Source organism: Lotus japonicus, chromosome 5, assembly GCF_012489685.1.
Source record: "Lotus japonicus ecotype B-129 chromosome 5, LjGifu_v1.2".
NCBI classification, from domain to species: domain Eukaryota; kingdom Viridiplantae; phylum Streptophyta; class Magnoliopsida; order Fabales; family Fabaceae; genus Lotus; species Lotus japonicus.
Genome location: NC_080045.1, coordinates 60,694,135 through 60,711,984, shown reverse-complemented (window position 1 = coordinate 60,711,984; position 17,850 = coordinate 60,694,135). Strand labels below are relative to the sequence as shown.

The window sequence follows — 17,850 nt, the reverse complement described above, 5'->3', positions numbered from 1 at the left end:
TGTGGTTGTCAAATTTCTTCTGGATGAAATGCCCGATGACGAATGATCATTATGCGTTATGGTACACTGAATATTAGCTTTTCCATCTCTTCTGCCTTTCTTCCTACTGCCATCACAGCTGCTGCTGCTGCTGCTAACCTTCATCATCCTCATCATCATCATCACCAGCATCTTCTTCTTCTTCTTCTTCTTCCTCTCATTGTTATTGTTGTTGTTATTATTATTATTATTACTGACAGTGGGAAAAAATGGCGGAGGTGGGGGTTGTGTCCTTTGTGCACTGCCCTTAACAGATGTTGAGAAGCTTTTATGGATGTTGACAAAGTACTATTCTGCTGACATCTGAGGGCACTGTCTTTATAGATGTTGTGTCTTGTGTACATTACATTTATGTTATTCATTCTTTGAGTATTTGTGTGATGTATGTATTTCATGACTAGACATCTTGCCTTTTGATCTGTTGGTCTTCATACTTCTTGTTACTGTCTGTCCGTGACATGCACTTCATCCTTTTTTAAATGTTCTGATGATCTATTGGATGCGAAAGTTGGTCCTTATGTACTAAATTTTCAGAATCAGATCATGTTACTGCAATACTGCTTGAATCAGATCAGATCACTGCTTTTTGTGGCCAATGTCATTCCACATAAATATTCTTGATCTTTTTATTTCTTTTGCCCTATTGCCGCAATATTCATTCAAATACAATTTCAATGAAGGAGTGAATGTGTTAGGACCCCATTGCAAGGTATGGGACTTGAGTCCCACATTGGAAGTATGGGATTCTAATGTGGGGTTTATAAGGCCTTGGGCTCTCCAACTACAACAGCTAGCTTTTGTGGTGTGGTTCTCCCAAGGTTCTTATCAATGGTATCAGAGCCTTCCACCATGTCTCTGAGCTGCAAACGAGCGGCGCGGGTGGTGACGCCGGCATTGCAGTGTTCGCCCGGGACTAGTCGTGGGGCTAGTGCACAGCCAGCCCGCGTGGGCGCCGGGGCTGCGGAGCGTGGTGGGATGTTAGGACCCCATTGCAAGGTATGGGACTTGAGTCCCACATTGGAAGTATGGGATTCTAATGTGGGGTTTATAAGGCCTTGGGCTCTCCAACTACAACAGCTAGCTTTTGTGGTGTGGTTCTCCCAAGGTTCTTATCAGAATGTCTTATTTATGGAACTAAGTTGCTGAACTATTTTTGAATTCTTTGCCCTTGCAATTTCAAGTAGTTGACAAGTGAAGTTAGAAGTTGAGCATGGTGGTTGTGACAATGGTGGTCATGAATGGAAGACGAGGTAGCTGTTCACATCATTATTTATTTTTATTAAAAGTAATGGTGTGCATCGCAACTTTACATTCCATTTCCAACCACAATTGAAACAGTCACAATGCCTCATTTTCAAGCTCTTGTTCATTTCTTAAATATCACCCGGCACATCACTCTCCAACATATTTTTTGCCTGTGATTCCTGCCGATTCCTTCTGTTATGATGGGTTCCAAATTCAACGTTTCTTCTTAACTTATTTTTTTTCTTAGGATCATAGTTCCCATGGATTTAAGCTCTTATGAATTCAAAACTAGACCGTGTATATTGTTATCACATCTAGAATCCTTCAAATTTTAGTTATGTTGGGAACTATTGGCATGAGGGGATTAGGATCTTCATATGAATACTCATGTACCATCACGTGATGATTAAATAGCTACATCATTTCGTTTTTCCCAATGTTTTAAAGAAAGTACAGGAATAAAGTTTTGTATTGAAACAGCCAAACATACACCTCAATAAGTGCTGTTAGTTATTAGTTTTAGGACTACAACTCTACAAGTTGATGCCTAACCTACAACTATATGTTGGAGTTATGTTTGATTGTTCTTCTCGCATATGATTAAAAAGTAATGTTCGATGATGATTATGGATCTTCAATGTCTAATTAGTGTATAATATTCTTTCTTACAAAGTTGAACATAACTAAAACTATACATTCTGGCTCTCTAAAGTAAAGGAAAATAGAAGTGTATAGTCTAGAAAAACACAAATACTTTGGGAGCAAACCTTCTGTGTTACATGTGCCATGACACATTTTGGTGTGTGAAATGGGATATATAAACTTTTATATTTGAATATTATGGAATTGCCGGCTTAAGCAAGTGAAATAGTAATTTTTATCCTTCCTTCACGATTATGTTTTAAATTAGAAGTTGTTACATAAGACAAAAAAATGTAAGTTTTATAGTAAGTGCCAAAATATTATTTACTGTTGAGTCTTGAAATAACAAAAGCTTTTTAAAAATGTGGCAGTTACCCAAGAGGGGTAGATCAGTTTAGCACGCAGGTTGAGTGTGTGGGAAGAGTTCTCGGGTTCGATTCCCACACAATACACAATGGGAGAGGGATGATGAGTTTTAACTGTGACTAAATCTTGAATTTGTCAGCATCTAAAGGGTGAGGCGGATGTTTATAAAAAAAATGTGGCAGTTTAGAAAAAAAACAAGAGTTATTAAAATTCAGACAAATTAACATGACACATAAGCACAATATGTCAATACTCAATAGCTTAAACTATAGAGAGATCTAGTTTAAGGACCAAACAATGTATAACGATGCCATTACATAGAGAAGAGCAAACCACTCCACGTGAATATTCGATCAAGAAAAGTTTAACAAAGACCAAGACTCCCTTTTGAAGTTAATTAATGCTCCAATTTGCTTCTCCATCCAAATATTGTGGGCTTCCTTATCCTTTATACAATACTATTTTTTTGCATATTTGATTGCTCCTCTTTCTTTAGCAGAAATAAATTTGAAGACATGGTGCCATTCACCAACTAAGAGCTTGCTGGAAGCTCGAATAGTCAAAGCAGAATGTCCTTACGGGAAAATTAAATTGAATGATTAGAAGATACAATTTTCATTCTGATTTCCATTTGCTAGATGCCAATTGTATGTAGGAAAAATAGTTGCCAATTGTAATAGGAAAAATAGATGTGATAGGAAAATGAGTAGTTTTGTTTTACACATCATCCAACTCTTAATATGTGCTATGTATTAAGTTATTTTAAATTTATAATTTTTTTTTAAAAAACTGCCACCTTATGAAAATGATGTACTGAGTTTTTAGTTTTTTCTTTCATGGTGCAAATTCATATGGGCAATTGATACAGCTGTTGACGTTAGGGGTGGAAATAGGCCATGCGGCTCGTCAGGGGCCTATAGCTCATCTCGTTTGAGGCTCGGCCCGGCTTGACTCGTTTACTAAAAAGGCCAAGCTTAGGCTTTTTAAAAGGCTTGTTTAACTAAAAATGTCAGGCCCAAACAATTTAAAAAGCCTATTTGGCCAGATAGGCCGGCCTACTTATATATTATATTATTAATAATATAAATATAATATAATTATATATTTTTTTTAAACTGATGTATACTTTAGTATAAAAGAAAACCCTAAGTCTATGCCCTAACCTAGACTAGAAACGTTCCAGACATATTCAGCATAACACATCCTCAGCCGCACAGGACGTAGGCTGCAGCCAGTCGCCACTGTTGATCTGCCGCTACCAAGTCCACCTCTCTTGCAATGATATAGGTTTAGTTTTTGAAATGCAATGATACAAGTTTTTTTATTTGAAAAGAAAGTGCAATGACATATAAAATGCTTATTAGTCCGCCAGCCTAATGACCTTCTTTTGATAAAATTGTCTGTTAAATTAGGCTTTTAAGAAGGCTTGTAGGCCAGGCCAGGCCTTTTCATAAAATTTGGCCTATTGATAGGCCACAGGCCAAGCTTGGGCCACCAAAAGAGAATGCAGGCCAGACCTAGGTCACGCAAAGCTTGGCTCAGCTCGGCCTATTTCCATCCTTAGTCTATTGTGCCAATCCATTCTAACAAATAATTTTCTCATAGTACTAATAAGTCTTTAGTACTACATGGAGAAAATTTTATCCCTTAACAGAAATAACGTCTCTCCTGTCCAGTGCATTGAATTGTTCAAAACCAGAAGAACATGCTGCCTGCCAACTACCACATGTTTTTTGAAGTTAGCCATTTAATTTAATTAAATAGGATGAAATCCTTTGATGTGTTCAACTTCTTAAAGTAAGCTACTCATATATAACGCCAAATATTCCAACTTATTTTGTCTGCATCGATATCATCCATTTCGGTGGACTTCACTTCTAGAAACGTCGTTGAAAGAAACCTAAATTTACATTATACTCTTCCTTTCTGAAGAACATTGGTGAAGAGGATATATCATTTAGAAGAAAACAACTAGGAGTATTATACTCCCTCCGTCCCTAATTATAAGCTAAAGTTGTAAAAATCACACTTATTAAGAAAGCCTTAATTGATGCATTGGTTTTCAAAAAAAATGTACAACTTTCTATGTTTACCCCTATTTATGATAACACTTTTTCATCATTGTACTACTAATGGTGGTGCTCCACTACCAATAAATGCAAGGGTGAATATGGAAAGAAATATTAACTTTTGCAAGATTAGCTTATATTTAGTGACACAAAAATGGTCTCAATGTTAGCTTATAATTAGGGACGGAGGGAGTAATATTTTGTCTACTTATTGTTTCTTCAATTATAATATTGATTAATAGGTTGTAGGTTAATACAGCAAGTATATATACATTTTCAACGGGAAAATAATGACGACTAAAATATCTTGATGGAGTTAAACCTTTTTAATCGCAAATAGTGATAGGTCTAACTCAGTGTGATCTTTCACACATAAAAATATGAGAGGGCCGGGTGTATAAAATATTTATTTAATAGGTGAAAGTACGTAATATGATTAATAATGTATTTTTAAGATTATCACTTATAGTGACTATTAAAAATTGGAATTAATGACAACTTGTTTGCATAACTGGTCACACAGGTTTTAAGTTCAACTCTCTCATTCTCATAGGTTGAGGATTTAAATCCATCTATGTCTAGTAAAATCTCGGTTGGTGGATAATCCTTCTTAAAGAGTTTCCTTGACGCTCATGCTGGTTTCCCTAGCTAGCATGCTACCGATACTCTATCCGATCTGAAAGTGTTTTTTATCTGCTGTACGTAGTATTATTTTTAACCAAAAAATTATATTTAGAATTGATGACATCTCATTTGGTGTGGACCTTATAGTGTTTAAATGAAAAAAAAAATGTTATCAATATTTATGATGAAGTAAAATAAAATTAAAGAAGAGAAATGACTCTCAATGAAAGGATATGTCTTAATTATATAAAAGTTATGGTATGAATTATTAAATCAAAAGCTTAATTTTCCTTTTAACATCTCATCATTATAGATAACTCATGGTGAGAGCAGAATGACATATGAATTGAGGAATTAGAGGTCCAAAGATGAATTCCCCTATAAAAAAACTAGTCGATAAAAAAACACTATAAATGAGTCTCATTGTTTTTAGATTTTTTTCGGTAATCAATAAGAATTATATTGATCATGAAGTGAAGTACAAGGGGCACTTCAGTACTTCAACCCAATACAAGAGAAAAAGAAGAGAGAGAAAACAGTAAAATACATAGTAATTTCAGTGACAACTTGTCTATGAATGCATAAAAGGCCAAGAATGTAAATCTCCATAATTCGATATTAAGTTTTCTAGAATTGGATTGCCAGTACATAAAAATTCGTTGTGAGTGATATGATCGTCGAAAAAGTGAAAAAAATTTCATTTGGATGTAACAATTAGGGGTGCATACGGGCCAGGTAGATCCAATGAACCCGCCTGATCCAACCCGAAATCCAAACAAACAATAATAATATATTATTTAATATATATTTTTAATAGTTTCACCTAACATACATGTAAATTTTAAAACCCTTATTTTATTTCACAGTTTCACTTATCACATTCTTTACTTTTTGTTTCAATTTTATTTGACATGTCGGAGAATGGAGACATTTAAATTCCAAGTGTCATGCCATTGTCGTATGGATTAACTTAATTCCATTGCCGCAGTTGTTTTTCATGGTATTTGGCTCTATGTCATTTATGTAATACTATTTAATGCTATTTAGTATAATGTTTTGTGTCTTTTTTATGTTATTTGGTAGTATAACGTATTTACCAATATTTTCTTTTTTCTTTTTTAAGTTTTAATATTTTTTTTTCAACATTTAAAATTTATTATTATTTTAATATAGTGATCCAATCAATCCATCCAAACCAACTCGAAGATCGTCGGATTGAGTTGATTCGGATCCGTAGGTGAAAACTCGCAAAATCCAACCCAAAACATTTTCATTAATCCGGATCCTGGTTAACCTATAAATCCATCCAACCCAACCCATGTACACCAATAGTAACAATATCTTTTAACAAGTTGAAAAAAAATAAAAAAATCTCTTTTAACATGAGATTGTCCCGTTTGAACTTGTATCATCTCCTTGTTAACATGAGATTTTCCCATCTGAACTTGTTGCATCGCACTTATGCTCTACTTGATCAACACATGCAATTTTAATGTGTTAAAATTCATTTTAATCATGCCCAAAAACCTTACAATTCGTCCTCAACGGACCACATCCCTCCACGTGACACCAAATCACCACGTGGTCCACCATGTGTCGCAGTTACACAACTCCTCAGCACACAGCCTGGTAGCTTTAAATTCCTTTCCCTTCAGGTAGTATCGTACAGAGGAGACAACCCAACTGTCTCTGTCTCACAAATCCAACGGCTCACATTCCTTCCCTCTTCAAATCTCCGCCGCTGAACTCCAAATCTTGGTCCTTGCCACCGTGTCCCATACGTGTTCGGTTCGTGTTTAACCTCAACCTTAATTACCCACCTAAACACTAAAACGAGGTAAATAAAACACATGATTATGCTAATTAAGTAATTATAGAAAAAAATCATTTTCCTTTTTTTTTTTTGGATTCACTCTTTTTTTGTTCCGGCGTATGACACTATTTTCCATAAAACGCGGTCCAAATGTCAGCAATATAATCCCTCACCTTCCTACTAGGGTTCCATGCCTCACTTCTCCCCACATCTCTCTCTTTCTCCCTTGTCTGATTCTCATTCCATTTTTCCATTTTTCCCTTTTTTACTTTTTCATTTCTGGTTTCCAAACTCAATTTTTGGTCCTCACAAGTTATAATTGGAAGTTTATTTTTGATCCAGGAACTTCAATTGGAAGAAAAATTGGGTTTCTGATTCCAATTTTTCAAATTGGATACAATTCAATTTTTTAGGGTTTTCTTATTTTTTAGAAATTGGATTTTGAGAAACGGGTATGGGAAAGGGAAATTCAGGATTTTAAATTCTGGGTATTGTAATTGAAGATAGAAAGTTTTCAAATTTGGTGGAAAGTTTTGGATTTGTTGAATTTGATTTTTTGCAACTGTGTCTGTGAGATTTTTTTTTGGATTGTTCTATGTGAGAATGCCAGCGACGGACTATCAAGGTTCGTCTCCGTCGTCATCGCTAACTCAGTTTGGCCGTTCAATCTTCAGCACCAACCGTCGTGATCAGGTTCACTCCATGGAAGGTGGTTCAACCTTGGAGCATGAGCTTGAGTCCTTTCAGCAACATGTCACTGATCGGTTCCTTGATCTCTCTTCAGCTGGTCCTGACGATTTGCTCTCGCTTTCTTGGGTTGGGAAGCTTCTTGATCACTTCCTCTCTTGCCAGGAAGAGTTCAAGGCCATTCTCAATGCACACAAGGCACAGGCGTTGAGACCCCCCTTGGATCGAATGGTCGCTGACTATTTCGAACGGAGTGTCAAGGCTTTGGATGTTTGTAATGCAATTCGTGATGGGATTGAGCAGATTCGTCAATGGCAGAAGCTCTTAGAGATTGTGCTCTTTGCATTAGGGGGGAATCAGAGAAGCATTGGTGAGGGTCAATTTCGTAGAGCGAAGAAGGCTCTCATTGATTTGGCAATTGGGATGCTTGATGATAAGGATTCCAATGCTTCTGTTTCGCATCGAAACCGGTCTTTTGGCAAGAGTAGAGACAATCATCAGAGTCAAAATCATAACAATAACAACCATCACCATCGATCTTTGGGGCATTTTCGGTCACTTTCATGGAGTGTTTCTCGTACTTGGTCTGCTGCAAGACAGCTCCAAGCAATTGGGAACAACACGTATCCGCCTCGAGCGAGCGATCTTGTTGCATCTCATGGCCTTGCTATGCCTGTGTTCATCATGAATTCGATCCTGTTGTTTGTGATGTGGGCTCTTGTGGCTGCAATTCCATGCCAGGACCGTGGATTGCACGCGCATTTCACCATTCCGAGGAATTACACATGGGCTGTTCCATTGCTCTCTCTTCATGAGAGGATCTTCGAGGAGTCGAAGAAGCGGGAGCGGAAGAATGCTTGTGGTTTGCTCAAGGAGATTTATCAGATTGAGAAATGTGCTAGGGCCATGAATGAATTGGCTGATTCTGTGCAGTTCCCATTGACAGAGGAGAGGGAAGGGGAAGTTAGGAAGAGAGTGCAGGAGGTTTCACAAGTTTGTGATGCTTTGAAGGATGGACTTGATCCTCTGGAGCGCCAAGTGCGGGAGGTTTTCCATAGAATTGTTCGCAGCCGAACGGAAGGGCTTGACTCTCTTGGAAGGCCAAACAATGCTGAGTAAATTGGTGGATGCTCAAATGAAAATAGAAGTTGAGATAACATTATCATCTAATTTTTCTGCCATGGTAATAGAAGGCTATGAAAAGAAGATGCAAGAGATTGAGAATGGAGATAACAAGAGGAAGAAAGGCTGAGATTTGTGATTTCAATTGAAGATTAAGCCAACAATAAAGTGGTAAGGGGGAGGATTCTTGCACTTAAGAACCAAGTCTAATGTATAGAATTTAGGATATTTGAAGTGGATTCTTGTGATCTATGCTGTTTGCATTCCTCCCTCTTGTTTTTTGTCTTTGTGATGTTGCTTTGTCTAATCCATTTTCTGTATTACTTGCTGCAACCTCACTGGGGCTGATTTTGTTCATGAATATCTAGTAGATAAATTTTATTTTTTTGGTCCATATACTTACAATTATATTTGGAAGAGCAGATTATTGTGAAGCATTGTCTTCTTCCTTTTGGATTGTTTTATTTTACTCTATGAACTAACTGTAGAAGTAAGGATAGCCAAATTCTGAGTAATTTCTGTCTGTATCCAATTGCTTTTGTCCTGTTTTATTCGTTTTCACTATCATTTGTGGTATTTTGTTCTATACCAGGCTTCCAGCCCCACAATTTGTGATGGGAAAATAGTGCTGAAGAAGTTTTCCAGAATATTTGTTTTATTTGGCCTGTTCTTCCCTTGCTAAGATTTCAGTCTTATGCATTTGAAAGATATTACTGGAACTGTTTAACTGTCATAGATGAATCTTGAATCTTTAATGAGATTGAATTTCCAGTCAAGTCATTCAATTGAGTACTTTGACCTGGCTTGTTGCCATCCAAAATTGACTTCGTTGTTAACATGACTTGGTTCCTGGTCAAGGCAAAACTTGCTGACCATATGTCAATATATTATTTATTCTTTATGACCTCATGATTATTTCTGTAAGTATGTATATACATCTCTTTATCTATCTGTATCCATGTGCTGTGTCTGCGACTTGGTACTTTGGTTTGGAAGAATAAATGATTTTTGCTTCACTAGCAAACTATTTTCTTTCCAGCTCAATAGACTGAAAATATAAGAAAATTGTGTGCATGATTATCTGGTCCTGTATAGAAAGAATTGATTTCTGTTGGCTAATTCAAAAGGACTAAAAGTTGAAGGAAGGCCCAGCCTCCTTTCTAGCAAGTTTATGGTGTAGCATGCTAGAAAGGTGCATTAAAAATGATAATAGCATAGTGCCTACCTTAGCTTGTTATGCATATGGTGGTTAGAATTGGTCCTCCCAAGTCTGGAAGTTGATTGATGAAACAATCTACTCACCACCAATTAATTTTCCACCCTGGTGTCTGAAACAGTCTTTTTCTATTATGATAAGGCAATTTAACCTAAAAATTAGAACTTGGTTTCATGTTATTTGGTGAAATTGTTTCTTTTCGAATACATTATTTTTCATGTCACTATCTTAGCCACTTAAATAAATTTCCAGATCCTTTCTCATTCGTTAGGTCCCTCCTGAGGAAGATTCGGTCAAGCTAAATTCTGATGGTACCTTCTCTTTCTCTACAAATTTGGCAGTGTGTGGAAGGGTAGTCAAAAATCATTTTAGTGCTTTTGTTTCACCTTCTCAAAGCATTTAGGCACTTGTTAAGCTATTCTTGCAGAATTGTGAGGGATACTGACGGGTTTATGATTCCTCCAAAAGTGGGGATTCCATAAGATAATTATTGAATCAGATTCATCTTATAGTATTAAGCTTATGAGTATAGTGTGTGCAAGCTCTCATCCTTGTGTGCCTTTGATCCATCAAATTCGCCTTCTTCTACGAAGATTACTCATATCAGTTGTGTCATTCCTTAAGTCAGTTGCGAATGTGTTAGCAAAATATGGCTTAGTTTTGGCCATGCAGATGAGAGTATTTGACTTTTCTCCTGGTTCTTAATCTGTTCTTTTTAGTTAGATAGTGTTGCTACACTCTATTCGAAAGGCTTGAAGGTTTCTTATTGTTTGTTTCTTGGGTATAGAAAGCATTCAATTGAACATTTTTAAAGGGTCAATTAATAACCAAAGATCTTTAAATCAACTTAAGTAAATCAAAACTTTCTCACTTTTTTAAACCATATGCATTAACAAATACTCAAAAACCCAAGACCTCTACTTAGAATAGAAAAGCCCTAGTCAGTTGATTAACGCATTTGTTGTTCAATGCTTTCTCACTCTAATATAATGAATTACAAGAAAAATAAGAGAAACAAGCAAAGTTGATCCTCCAAGATACAAAGGAGGACAAGGTTTCCAAGGTTTGGGACCTCTCTTCTTCACTGGAGCTGTTTCCTCTTCAGTCTTATCAGGAACCTCTTCTGGTGCACTTTGCTCTGCCTCTTGTATCACACTGTTATTAACAACCTCTTCTTCCTTTACCTCCTCAAGTCCATCCCCTGATATTCCTTTTGCCATTTCCATTTTTGGCATCACAATTGTCAAAGCTGCATCTTCTTCGTCATACTTAGCCTTGATCCGATCCAAAACCACCCCATCAGGGATTTTGAACTTCTTTCTGAACCCTTTGATTTTTAGCTCTTTCTTGAATGGTATCATCTGCATTTCCTGCACTTCCTTCTCCCCACTAACTGAAATCTCAGTACCATCTTCACTAATACTAATGTCAATGTTATCTTTCTTATATCCTGCATTTGCACATCAACATGCATTTTAGTATAGAAAGGGAAGAATAAAACAAAGAAGAGCATTTTTGGAAATCCTTCTACAATTGATCTCGAAGCGAAAATCAATTTTGGGAAGAAGCTGAGATGTCTATTGAGAGGGGAAAAAACCATATTCTCAAAGATAGAATCTTAGGAATGCCTTGTAGTTGAAGTAAGTGGCTTCAAAATGTACGAATTAATTCCAAAGATAAGCTGATAGCCTAATGCAAACATACTAGAATAACTTTATTCTGAAGAGTTGAAAGAGTGAAGAAGAAACCTTTAAGATGTGCAGTGAGGGTGAACATTGCATCAGTTTCTTTGGACAAGAACAGAGGTCCTGCTCTGTCTTTGGCAAACTGAAAATCAGAAATGGAAGTGGTATCATCTCTGGTTCTTGTGATCTTGAGCCCCAACTCAACCTCCATAGCTGTTGATCCTTAATTTTTCCAGCAAATAAAAAGGAAATTAATGCTTCAAATTTTTGTGTGTTTCTTTGAATAGCATAACGGTTAGCATATTTTAGAGTATCCTTAGTACAATTTTGTAGTTCTGGGAACTAAACTGTGCAAGTAAAGCACATATTCATTTCTTCACTATACAGTATATATGGGCAACAACAAAGTACAAAGTGCTAAAACGTTGGTCAGTTGCTTTTTTGTTACTCTTCCTATTCACTCCTTACTAGTTACTACTAGCTTGAAGAAATCAATTGAAAAATTATATCTTCAAACCACTGACACACCCACACTTAGATATAAATAGATAGAGAAGAGAGAAAAGTTAGTGATATAATAGATGATGTTAAAGAAAAGAAAAGAAAATAGATATGGGAATATAAAATAAGTGGAAATGAGATAAGAAGAAGGTGTGGACACTAAAGGAGCTATGAGCTGAGAGAAAGAGGTGGTGTACAAAGTCCATATAAGTTTTGTAAGCCTAAATTATCATTGTGTTGAGGCCCAACAATGCAATATACAAAATGTAGCTGAACATTTAGTCCAAGACACTTATTGGGTTTTATTTTGTGCATGTACCCAAAAGCATTTATTACACAAAATATTCTTCTTATGTACTCCTATTTTGTATGCCCTACTTACCCTGCTTAATTATTGATGATTTGATCCAATTTTTGTTTTTCTCTGTCCATCATGATTTGTTTGTGCTTTGTGTTTTGTCTTTATTTTCGTAATCTCTAAAAATAGTTAATGAAATCAATTAACTATGACCAAGGGTGTTCTTGAAGTCACAAGACTAATATCATAAGGTTAATTTCTCATATTTCTCGTGAAGACATGATCTTTTGTAGAAGCATGATCATTAAATTTTTTTAGATGAATAAAAGTTTAGGTGAGTTAGCTCTGGTCACGACTATAATCAGGACATACTTTAAAGACGATAGTTTATTTATGATGATTGTATTTATAAATTGTTAAGCAATACTGCTCTTATATTAATCAATAGCAAAGATTAAATTCATAATCTTGTAAAGAAAAGTGGTATATTCCTTAAAATTGAATCAAAATGTGTCAGCACATAGTCATTAGATACAAATCACAAATGTGAAAGCTGCAAGTCCCCAATCCCATCAGTTGGTGAGATGTTAGATGTATCATTTACTCCACTAATCAAAGACCAAAGAACCTCTATAGTAAAGTTCGCCCTTGTTAAGGTTCATGCTGCTTTCAACTTTCATTAATGTCCAACTTGCCCCCACAGTGTGTTCTTATTAATTGTAACACACGTGCCCACCGCTTACTAGTAGTTAGCACATATCTATACGAGTGATTGGCAATGACTTCTCCATCGCTTTCTTAAAGTGGTCAGTAATGACGATTTGGATATGGGTTTGTTTGGTAAAATTGCCAATTTCATAATTAAAACTTTAGCACCGAACTTTGGAATGACCAAAATGACTACTAAATTTATAATGTTTTGAAATAAAAATCATTCTAGATATCTAATTAAAACATGTATATTATAGAAAACAACTGAAAGAACGATATATCAAGAACGAAGCTGGGGAAGATTGAGACAGGGGAAGGATGTAATGAATAATGATCCTATGCAGTGAATAACTGGAAGTGGATTGAAATGAATATACATACGATTTGTGGAGGAGACAAGTGAGGTGGGCAAGTGGATGATATATAGGGTAAGAGTACAGGTGTGTGATCCAAGAGTATTAGCATTGTTGATGTGTTGAAGTTTGATGGCTTTGATTGTCATCACTAAGCTATCATGAGAATGATATATATTAACACCAATCAATTACTAATTATGTTAAAAATTGCTTCAATGAACTATGTTTTTATTTTTACATTTAATACATGTTATTTATAATATGTTATTTAATTTGTGAAGAAGCTTTTCCAACTTAAAAATAAGATTTTTATTAGTCCACCATGGACAAAGCTTAAAATAAAACAATAAGTTTGGCCCCTTTGAGATTGGGCATTCTTTTCCTTCACTAGGTTTTTATTACAATGAGTTTTTTCGAATAAGGTTTTAATGAGGCCCTCTATCAAAGACTTCTAGTGGCCATAGTTTGGGGTTTTTTCTTCTTCTTTTGTATCCTGTTTTTGGGTTCGCCAGTTTGTTTTTTGTGGAGGTTTATCAATAAAATTCTTATTCAGCTTTAAAAAAAATTATTTACATCATGAGAATTAAACACTACATTTTTTTGGTATATATTTAACCTCTATAGATGGACCAATATAAGATAAGTGAATTAGAAATTTCAGAATTTTTTATTCATTGTTTGTAAATAATTATGTTGGTTCACTAGAATGTGATTAAATAATATTTAATTTCTCTTAATATTTTTGCAAATATTCCTAAACTTTTTTGTCCTTTATCTAGGTGTCTCCATCTTTTTTTTTTAACTCTAGGTGTCTCCATCTTTTTTAGGGAAAGATTGATCTCGTTCGAAAAATAAACAATGACAGTCCCTCCTGTCCTATTTGATGATGTTTCTAAAATCATAACTTGCCTCCTCAACCTTACAACCTAGTTTGATTTAGAAGAGAAAAAGATAAGAGCGAAAATGAATAAAAAGAAAAAGAGTAATATGGCACTCGGTATGATAGAAGAAAAGGAGAAGAAGGTAAAGAATGATGTTGAAAAGAAAAATAATTATTTTTAGAATAAAAGACTACGGTTTAATCTAATAAAAAGATGTTCTCTTGGACATATCATATTCACTCGAAAAATGATATTAAACAGAATAAGAGTGTTTAATTGGCGGTGCAAACGACTTATGATATATATACGCATTTTCACTTTTTTTCCACCTTCATTTTCTATTTATTTTTATTTTCATCTATCACATATTTACTTTCTCTCTCCTTTCTTCATATCTCTCTCTTCCCCACCTCTCCACACCTGAATATATAATTATTTGCTGCAAACACATTTTCACTTAGTGAAATAGAAGAATAGAAGATAGGAAAATGACATATTTGATAAATGATGTCATAGAAACATAAGAGAGATGAAGGAAGAGAAAAGAGTTGTGACATGTTGACACTCTACCATATCGACCTTATAATTTATTTACACATCATTTATCTTCATATCTTTCTTTTAATTTATAGTTTTTATCACATCGCATATCATATTAGTTATTTCTTTTTCTATGTTTCTTATATCTCTCTTGTGATATTGAGCGGAAAGGTGTAAACCAATAATAATATATACACACCTCATTTTCTAAACACTTTATTTCCACCTTTATTATTTCTATGTCTCTCCTCTTATCATTTATCACATCTCATACTTTCTCTCTTTTACTTTTTCTTTTCTTCTTATCTCTCTCCTCATTTCACTTCTTTCCATCTCAAAGAGAGGTGTGAAAGAAACATTATTCATTAACCAATATGCTTAGTAGTGTTGGGAATTGGCTCATTAGGAAAATCTGGGGCCCACATATTTTATTTTGAGGCCAAATTTTCAGTTTATTAGGATTTGATTTAATAGGGAACACAATCTCGGAAATCAAGATTCAAGAGCTGATCAGTTGATCTTCACGAGGGTTCAAGAATTCGCCAATGTGGAGATTGTTGGGATTGACTCATTATCTTATTAGTTATTTGGATTTGATTTAAGGGGATTGTGATATGGGTGTAGACGAATTCTATCTTATCATATGGTTTTAGATAAGACTTATCTTATCTTATGGGTTTAGATATGATTATATCTTATCGGTTAAGATTATCTTATCTTGTAATACTAAAGTTAGTAGTGTCCTATAAATAGATAAAACCCCTAACCCTAAAATTGTGCTAGTGTGCACCAGGTGCGCCGCAATTGGGCGGTATGCAAGTGTCCCGCAATTTGGCGGTGTGCGAGGGCACATAGCAATAGAAACTGCTATTGTAAACACAATTGATTATTGAGAATCAATAAAGGGAGCTATAGCTACTCTATAGCCGCAGAGGTAGGCACAATTAGCCGAACTGCGTGAACAAAATTTATGTATGATTTATTTATGTTTTCTCGCTCTATCATACTGTCTGAATCAAGTTGTCGTGCCTTTTCCTCACCAAGTAGAAAGTAAAAAAAGTTGTCTCAATTATCATATTTCTTGTTGCGTAGAAGAGAGACCAAAAAGCACACTTCCCCCACCTGTTTCGATTCCCTCACTCTTTTCTGTGAAGCAACCAATGGTTCCTTTTTCTTCACTAATTAACTCTCTCTTCAATTCTCTATTGGCCATAAGCATCCTTTACGAAATGGGAGCCCTTACCAAATAGGGCATCTACCTTCTTTACTAGTGGATTAAGATCTTATTGGTAAATATTTATATACTTTAATTATGCATAATACATAAAAAAAAATAAAAAATGGAAACCTCATGAAAAGTGAAAAGTCGACAATATATAAACCCAACTTATTACATTCTTACATGTACGTATACACATGAAGCAACATCAAGGAAATAAACATTCTCCACACCACTCAAAGTAATAAAACTGAAAGATGAATAAAGATAAGACAGATCGATAATTAAGCCAGAAGCATATAATAGAAGACGAAGCTAAGTAGAATAATTATTGATGATGGTACGTGCTTCTGCATGTGCTTAATTATATATGCATACACGCGCTCTCGATCGATCAGTCTCGGCCAAACAAATGGTGGTGCTTCTTTCCATGAGATTCCTCTTCTTCCTCTTTGGCTTCCTTTTTCTCATGATGCTCATGAAAGGCGAATCCACCAGCTCCCACTGCAGCTGCTGCTGCAACCTCCTCTTCTAACTTGTGCCTGTGAGCGTTCTCTGGATCTTTCTCTGACTTGTGCTTCTCATGCTATAAGAGTCAACATAAATAATTAAAGTAAACTCAAGGACTTTTCTCCAAATTATGATAGGATTTGTATATCGCAAACCGAGAAAAATGTACTTCACATGTTGAAATGACTTTTCTCTTGCAACAAATTATAAATAACATATACAGAATGTTAAAGTAAAAAATCATGGGTAAGCCAATTTTTATATAATTGTCTGTCATGATGAACTCACTATTCTTAAAGTTGAAACTATATATTAGATGAAATATTAAGAATGATTGTGTATTTACTAATGATTTCATTTTAATTTTGTTAGGATAGTTAATATTTTCATATATCTGTGTGAAGAGAAAAAAAGCAAATAGTATTAGTAAAGGGAAATTACCAAGGCATAAGCACCAGCAGCTGTGGTGCCTAATTCACCAAGGTGCTCAAGCTTCTTGTGGTGCTTCTCCTCCTCCTTATAATCAACCTCATCACGTCGGTTACCAGAATCATCATTGCCATAGCCACCACCACCAGTGGAGTATCCTCCACCACCACCACCGGTAGAATATTCGCCACCACCTCCACCACCAGTGCCATAGCCTCCACCTGTGGAGTATCCACCACCAGCGCCACCAGTGCCATAACCGCCACCAGAAGGCTCATCAGTGGAGTAAGCTGTTTTGTTGTATCCAGAGTCATAGCCGCCACCACCAGAATTAGGCTCATCAGTAGAGTATGATGATGTCTTGTTGTAACCAGTTTCATAACCACCACCAGAAGTCTCATATGAGGATTTTTTGTAACCAGAGTCATAGTCACCACCAGAAGGTTCATCAGTGGAGTATGATGTTTTGTTGTAGCCAGTCTCAGTATCTGTGGGCCTATCCTCATTCTTATGGTGGTGGAAGAGGCCACGGTCGCGATTCTCTTCAGCCATGGTGATTGCAAGGGGAAGATTAGATGAATTGAATCAAATGATAATGGAAATGGGTGTAAGGTGGGGTGTGATGCTATTGGAGAGGATTGGTTACCTATTTATAAAGTGGTGATCATGTTAGACATGCTGGTTAAGTTCCTGCTTTTTTGGGGAGGTCATAAATGATCTTGTGGAAATATTTAAAATTATGGGTCCCCCAATTGCTTTTTTTTTTATCTGTATTGAAAATTTCGGGTGAAATCAGCTCAGGTCACCACTATAAATTAGAGCATGCCAATCAAGGTCGTTTATAGAAATACTTATAAATTGCTCACCAATATGTACAATTTTAACATCAACAACAAG

The 17,850-nt window shown here is 35.6% G+C and overlaps 3 protein-coding genes across 3 annotated transcripts; 1 reads left to right on the top strand and 2 right to left on the bottom strand.

The window, feature by feature from the left end:
* The first annotated feature begins 6,978 nt into the window (after positions 1–6,978).
* On the top strand, positions 6,979–9,001 carry LOC130717616 (protein ROH1). The gene has a single exon (XM_057567918.1). It carries the CDS (start codon positions 7,402–7,404, stop codon positions 8,602–8,604), a length of 1,203 nt encoding a protein of 400 aa, XP_057423901.1. The 5' UTR covers positions 6,979–7,401; the 3' UTR covers positions 8,605–9,001.
* Positions 9,002–10,669: 1,668 nt separating this feature from the next.
* On the bottom strand, positions 10,670–11,795 carry LOC130717617 (22.7 kDa class IV heat shock protein). The gene is made up of 2 exons (XM_057567919.1): positions 11,572–11,795; positions 10,670–11,273 (listed from the first exon to the last, which is right to left on the bottom strand). The coding sequence occupies exons 1-2, from the start codon at positions 11,717–11,719 to the stop codon at positions 10,789–10,791; spliced, it is 633 nt and encodes a 210-aa protein (XP_057423902.1). The 5' UTR covers positions 11,720–11,795; the 3' UTR covers positions 10,670–10,788.
* Positions 11,796–16,147: 4,352 nt separating this feature from the next.
* LOC130718360 (glycine-rich RNA-binding protein 3, mitochondrial-like) lies at positions 16,148–17,591 on the bottom strand. Its single transcript, XM_057568947.1, has 2 exons — positions 16,966–17,591; positions 16,148–16,600 (listed from the first exon to the last, which is right to left on the bottom strand). The coding sequence occupies exons 1-2, from the start codon at positions 17,503–17,505 to the stop codon at positions 16,409–16,411; spliced, it is 732 nt and encodes a 243-aa protein (XP_057424930.1). The 5' UTR covers positions 17,506–17,591; the 3' UTR covers positions 16,148–16,408.
* Between the last annotated feature and the right edge of the window lie 259 nt (positions 17,592–17,850).